This window comes from Cebus imitator, unplaced genomic scaffold, assembly GCF_001604975.1.
Source record: "Cebus imitator isolate Cc_AM_T3 unplaced genomic scaffold, Cebus_imitator-1.0 Scaffold384, whole genome shotgun sequence".
Lineage (NCBI taxonomy): Eukaryota > Metazoa > Chordata > Mammalia > Primates > Cebidae > Cebus > Cebus imitator.
The window spans coordinates 2,433,883-2,439,840 of record NW_016107699.1 but is presented as its reverse complement, the minus strand read 5'-3'; the positions used below and the strand labels follow the sequence as shown (position 1 = coordinate 2,439,840).

At 66.3% G+C, this 5,958-nt stretch overlaps 1 protein-coding gene across 1 annotated transcript in view; it reads left to right on the top strand.

Moving 5' to 3' along the window:
• The first annotated feature begins 2,104 nt into the window (after positions 1–2,104).
• B4GALNT4 (beta-1,4-N-acetyl-galactosaminyltransferase 4) overlaps positions 2,105–5,958 on the top strand; it is a 12,451-nt gene continuing 8,597 nt past the window's right edge. The window contains exons 1-7 of the mRNA XM_017507892.2: positions 2,105–2,290; positions 4,249–4,352; positions 4,871–4,963; positions 5,054–5,149; positions 5,229–5,319; positions 5,396–5,496; positions 5,645–5,712. Of these exons, the coding sequence (XP_017363381.1) occupies positions 2,140–2,290; positions 4,249–4,352; positions 4,871–4,963; positions 5,054–5,149; positions 5,229–5,319; positions 5,396–5,496; positions 5,645–5,712 (704 nt within the window). The 5' untranslated portion in view covers positions 2,105–2,139. The remainder of the gene's footprint in view (positions 2,291–4,248; positions 4,353–4,870; positions 4,964–5,053; positions 5,150–5,228; positions 5,320–5,395; positions 5,497–5,644; positions 5,713–5,958) is intronic.

Below are 5,958 nucleotides of genomic sequence, written 5' to 3'. Positions count from 1 at the left end.
TGTCCACTTGTGTGTCCCTGCTCGTGACATAAACTCACCATTAGCAACGTCACCACGTGCCCACTTGTGTGTCCCTGCCTTGTGACACATAAACTCTATGAAAGAAGGGCCCTTTTCTGTCTCACTCACTGTGTCCTGTAAGTCCCTGGCTGGTCAGAACACTAGAATACGAGGTAGTGTCCACTGGCTGGCTATATGCGCCTAGGATGGGCGCCAGGCAGTGAAAAGAGGGAAGGCATTAGATGCACAGCAAGACAGACACCCATAAAAAATACGGGGTTTGGAGAGTCAGAACGAGATACCTAAGAACGCTATTGGCCGGGCTCAGGGGCTCTCCCTGGAACCCAGCACCTCAGAAGGCCACAGTGGGAGGATGGCTTGAGCCCAGGAGTTCAATGCCAGCCTGGGGCATATGGCGAGACCCCGGGTCTATAAAAAGTACAAAAAATTAGCCTGGCATGGTGACATGTGCCTGCAGTCCCAGCTCCTCACGAAGCTGAGGTGGGAGGGTTGCTGGAGCCCTGGAGGGGTCCAGGCTGCTGTGAGCCGAGATTGCACCGCTGCACCCCAGCCTGGGAGAGAGTGAGACCTTGTCTCCAAAAGGGGTGGGGCACTATATTTCAGTGAACATGCGGATAATGTAAATATGGAAAGTGGCCTGCAGGTGGGAGATGAGGAGTTGATGGCCTGGGGGAAGGCTGGGGAGATATGGAGCTGTTTAAGGGCAGCTATGGACAGCGGATGTAACCAACTGGCTCCCAAGCTCTGAAGCTAGGAGAGGAGGATGGAGGGGATGGAGGGTGGAGTCGAGGGTTAAATTAAAATAAGAAGGCAACTTCTGGGCAGTCTTCCATTGTGAGAGGGGGTCCACATCCCCACAACCCACAAACTTGGGTGGCCGCGATGCCATGTGGCAAACCTGGAGGGGTGACTCCAAGATGCTTCACTGCGCTGCACCGGGAGGCCTCCCCTGCCAGCTGGGCGTGCAGGTGCCCCGGAGCCCGGGTGAGCCCCGCCATTCCAGCCGAGGGTGCCCCAGACCGCACAGAGGCCTCTGGATGGCTCCGGCCTGTCCCGCGGAGCCGCCCGGCCCGTCACGTCCTCCCACCGGAGCCCAGCACCCCGGGGATCCGGGAGGAGCTGTCCTGAGCGCCCCAAGCTCCTGACCCACGGGACGCTGTTGCTGGACAGCACGGAGAGGGGTGGTTTGTTGGACATCGGGTGTCTCCGGAGACAACGGAACAGACGAGGGAGGAGGGAAGGGTGGCGCTGGCAGCTGCGCAGGGGACGTGCTGGGGGGACGGAGGGGACTGGCAGGGGTTGGTGCGGACCAGGGAAGAACCCGCAGGCAGTGGGACAAGGCCCGGGCGAGAGGCACAGACGGTCCGGCCGCGCTCCGCGGGGTGGAGGCGGCCAGCTGGGCCCCTCCTACCGCGGGGACAGCCTCGGCCCCCGGGGGTCCAGCCCTGAGATCCCTCAGCGACTCCGACCCCCGGCCGAAGCCCGCGCTTGGGGCCCCCCAGCCTCTGTCGCCCGCCCCGTCCCCCCCATTCCCCGCCCCAAGCGCGCGGCTCCCCTTCTCTCCCTCCTCCGTGTCGTCCGCTCCGGTCCGGGTCACGCTGTTTTCAGGAGGCTGCCCCGACTCCCGGCCGGGCCGTCCCCCTCCCCCTCCCCCGCGCCCCCCGCGCGCCGCTCCGTGGCCCAGGTGGATGCGCGCGCGCCCCGCACCCCGCCCGCACCCCGCGCCCCGCCCCGCGCGCCGCCATTGGCTCCCCGCGGCCTGGCTCGGCCCGATTGGCTCCGCGCGCGGCCGGGGCCCGGTTCGCGGTGGGCAGCTCCGCGGCGCGGATGCTGCTCGGTCCCGCCGCCGCCCCAGGAGCGCGGAGCCGGGAGCGGCCGGGCGGGGCCGGGCCGGGGGCACCGCGAGGAGCCGCCCCCGCCGCCCACCCCGGGCCCGCGGCCGAGGCAGCCTGGGGGTCGCGGCCGCACCCGGCGGCCGCGGGCGGCGGACAAAGGACCATGCGGGGCCGCGGGCGCTGAGCGCGGCGGGGCGGGCCGGGGATGCGGCGCGGGGCGGGCGGGGGCCGGGGGCTGCGGCGGCGCCGCTGAGCGGGGCCGGGGTCGGGCGCGGCGGCCGCGATGCCGTGGCTGCCGGTGAAGAAGCTCCGCAAGCAGGTGAAGCTGCTGCTGCTGCTGCTGCTGCTGAGCTGCGCCGCGTGGCTCACCTACCTGCACCTGGGCCTGGTGCGCCAGGGCCGCGGGCTGCGCCAGCGCCTGGGCGACGGGCGAGGTACGCGCGGGGGCGCGGGGGCGCGGGGGGCGCGGGCGGCGGGGCCCGGGTCTCCCCCCGGCGCGGGTCCCGGCTGGGCCCGACCCGCCCGGAGCCCCCGCCCGCCGTCCCCACCTCTGCGATTTGGGGGGAGGGGGCGCGGCTCGGCTCGGCCCGGACGCCCGATGACGTCGGCGGTGACGCGCGCGACCCTCTGGGAGGGTCCCTGACTCCGGGCTCTGGCCTGGATCCGGCCGTGAGGGGGCTAACGGTGGGCTCCCGGGGAGGCCCTGCCCCCGACCCTGCTGAGTCTCCCGAGAGGGCTTCTCAGGCCTGGCCTCTACCACCTGCCCGCTTAGCAGGGCCTCAGTTTCCCCCGCGTGCTGGGGACCGGGGCCGGGGCACGGCGAAGTGGCCAGTGCAGCTGGGACGCTTCGGGGGTGCCCTCAGTGAACTGTGCCACGGTTCTGGGGATCCAGGTGTGGGGATGGGCCCAGCCTGGGGAGCCTGGAGTAAGCTCTCCCAACCCACAAACAAAGCAGATCGTCCGCGGGCCAGCGGGGGAGGGCCTCTTGGAGATGGTGATCTTTGACACACACCTTTGGGGGAAAGAGGATTCCAGACAGGAAGGTGCACGTGAAAGCCTGGGGTGGGGAGGGGGGAAGGAGGGGCAGATTGCCCCCTCCCAAAGGAGGGAGGGAAGTACCATCCCCAGAGTGGGAGAAACCCCAGCTGGCTGCCTCTGAGCCTCTCCAGGGATGGGGTGTGCTGTAAGGGCAGAACAGTGACACTGGCTGGGGACACCTGGGCCATTCTACCTGCCAGAGCCTCTCTGTGTTTTCCTGTGCTGGGATGGCCGGCCCGACACAGGTCAAGGGTCTGGTTCTAGTCCCAACCCACATACCTCACGGCTGCCACACCCTCAAGAGACCCCCAATGCGACTGAATCCCTAAAAGCCCCAACCCAGCTATCAGCAGACAGGGCAGGGTCCACAGCTGACCCAGTGACCCCGAACAAAACCAGCCTCCCCCTGCCCCCTCAGGTGCCTCTAGTTTTCTCAGCAGCCAGGGGCCTAAGCCCAACTTAGCAGGGCAGAGGCAGAGGAACCCCTCTTCCAAGGACCCCTTGAGGCCAGGCCAGCTCTGCCCACAACACCTGTACCACTTGCTGCGCCTGAGGCCAGGGCCACGAGCAAAGGAGCCCGACAGTGCCTGGGAGAGACAGACCCTTCCCAGGTCTGCTGCCTGTGGACCTCTCCACAGCGTCCCCACTGGAGCCTGGGCAGGCCTCTGTGCTCCAGCCCTCTCCACCTCCTGGACCTCCCTAAGCTGAGGGCCGCAGGGGGACCTGGGCATCTAAAGGGAGGCTTTGCTTCACCCCAGTTCTGCCCCTCCTGCCCCTCCTGCTCAAGGACACTCAACCCAGGGCCACGCCTGGGCTTCAGCATCCACGCGTGTCCCTCAGTCCAGACTTGGAAAGCTCAGATCCTTCCGGAGAAGCAGTGCTGGCTTTCCTTTTCACAGTGTCTGGCACTAAGCATGAGTTCCCAGTCCTGGTAAGGGAGGCAGACGTGGACACTCCGGCACACAGAAAGGCTGAGGGTGCAGGGCAGGCCTGGGGTCTTCCTGGAGGCAGACCCGCTCGACAAGAAGGGCCAGATGGGAGTGCATGTGGGTGCCTACACACGCCAGCTGGTGCACCCGGCTTTCCTCCTTCACACCAGCTGCAGGATGGGAAAAGCCTGGTGGAAGGCTTAGGCCAGGCCGCCCCACCAGAGGCGAGGTGTAGAAGAAGCTGCTTCGCTGTGGGGTGGGTCATCCCGTGGCAGAGGAAGCAGATGGGAAGACAGGCTTTAGCGCGGACACCACCTCCCTGTCCTGCTCCAGCCATGTGGTCCCTGCCCCACTGACCCCAGCAGCAGGTGGAATGGCCTTGGAGAGAGCCTAGGCCCCAGACAGACCTCATGTGCCACCTGCAGACGGTGAGAAGCTGACCAGTGTGACCGACGGCCGGGGCGTCCACGCTGTGCCATCCACACAGAGGGCGGAGGACTCCAGTGAGAGCCGTGAAGAGGAGCAGGCGGTGAGCAGGGCCTTGGGAAGAACGGGTGTGCATAAGCTCACAAGACCCCAAAGCCACTCGTGCGTTGGTGGCTTGAGAACCTGTCCATTCTGGAGGGTGCAGTGGGGGTGGGGGGGGCAGAAGACACAGGACACGTGGGAGAACCTGTCCATTCTGGAGGGTGCAGCGGGGGGGGGACAGAAGACACAGGACACGTGGGTGGTGGACGCGTCACAGGTCGTCTGTGTGTGCTCCAGCACCAGGCATCCTGCCTGAAGCTGTCTCGGGGCTGCAGCAGGTGCATAAATGTGCTGGTGGGCAGTGTGTGGGGCAGCCGAGCACCTTCCTGGGCTGGAGTGACCAGGGCGTCTGAGTGTGTGCCAGGCGCCATGCTTCAGGCTTTGCATGGCTGTAGGCTCTCGGGCATCTAGGGCCGTGTGGCTACAGTTGAAAGGCATCCTTGTGAAGGTCCGGCTTGGGGTGTGTGACCCCTTCCCTGCTCTTTGAGCCCTGACCCTGCTGCCTTTTCTCTCTTGCAGCCCGAAGGTCGGGACCCAAACATGCTATTTCCTGGGGGGGCCAGGAGGCTGCCACTGAACTTCACCCATCAGACACCCCCATGGCGGGAGGAGGTGAGCTTGCTTGGCCTGCCATGGGCTGGGAGGCAGGGCGGGGACTGGGGGCGGCGGGCCGTGCAGTGGGTGAGGCCCTCCCGTCCCCAGTACAAGGGGCAGGTGAACCTGCACGTGTTTGAGGACTGGTGTGGGGGCGCCGTGGGCCACCTGAGGAGGAACCTGCACTTCCCGCTGTTCCCTCATGTGAGTGCCGGGGTTGGGGGTGCAGGGTGGGCAGGGAGAGTGGGGGGCTTCAACAGTAACGGTCACTGCTCCCCCCAAGACCCGCACCACCGTGAAGAAGCTGGCTGTGTCCCCCAAGTGGAAGAACTATGGACTCCGTATTTTTGGTTTCATCCACCCAGCGAGGGATGGTACGGGGGTGAGGGCGCCCTGGGAGGGGGTGGTGTCGTGAGGCCCCACCCCACTGAGGCTAGTCTTGTGGACTAGGAGACGTCCAGTTTTCTGTGGCCTCAGATGACAACTCGGAGTTCTGGCTGAGCCTGGACGAGAGCCCAGCTGCTGCCCAGCTGGTGGCCTTCGTGGGCAAGGTACCCCCACCCCAGCCCCGTCGTCTTCCTGGGCCTCCTGCAGCTCAGTCACCTGTCCTTCCAGCCTCTTGGGAAGGAGAACCAGATGGGTCTGGTGTCCCCAAGGAGAGAGTGAGCCCCCCACCACCCCTGCTCTGTCACCCTCTAGACTGGTTCTGAGTGGACGGCGCCCGGGGAATTCACCAAGTTCAGCTCCCAGGTGTCCAAGCCCAGGCGGTGAGTGATGGGGGTGCATGTGCTCGTGGGAGGGGCTGCCCACTGTCTCCTTATCCTGCGCACACTTGCACACATGCTGCACAAGGACCCTCCCAGCCCAGCTGCCATCCTCCTGAGGACCAGCCCTGAGGGGTGTGGGAGCTCCCCACCCCTTCCCTGGCTCCCCATTTCCCTGGCTTCCCCCTTCCCTGGCTCCCCGCCTTTCCTGGCTCCCCCGCTTTCCTGGCTCCCCCTCTTTCCTGGCTC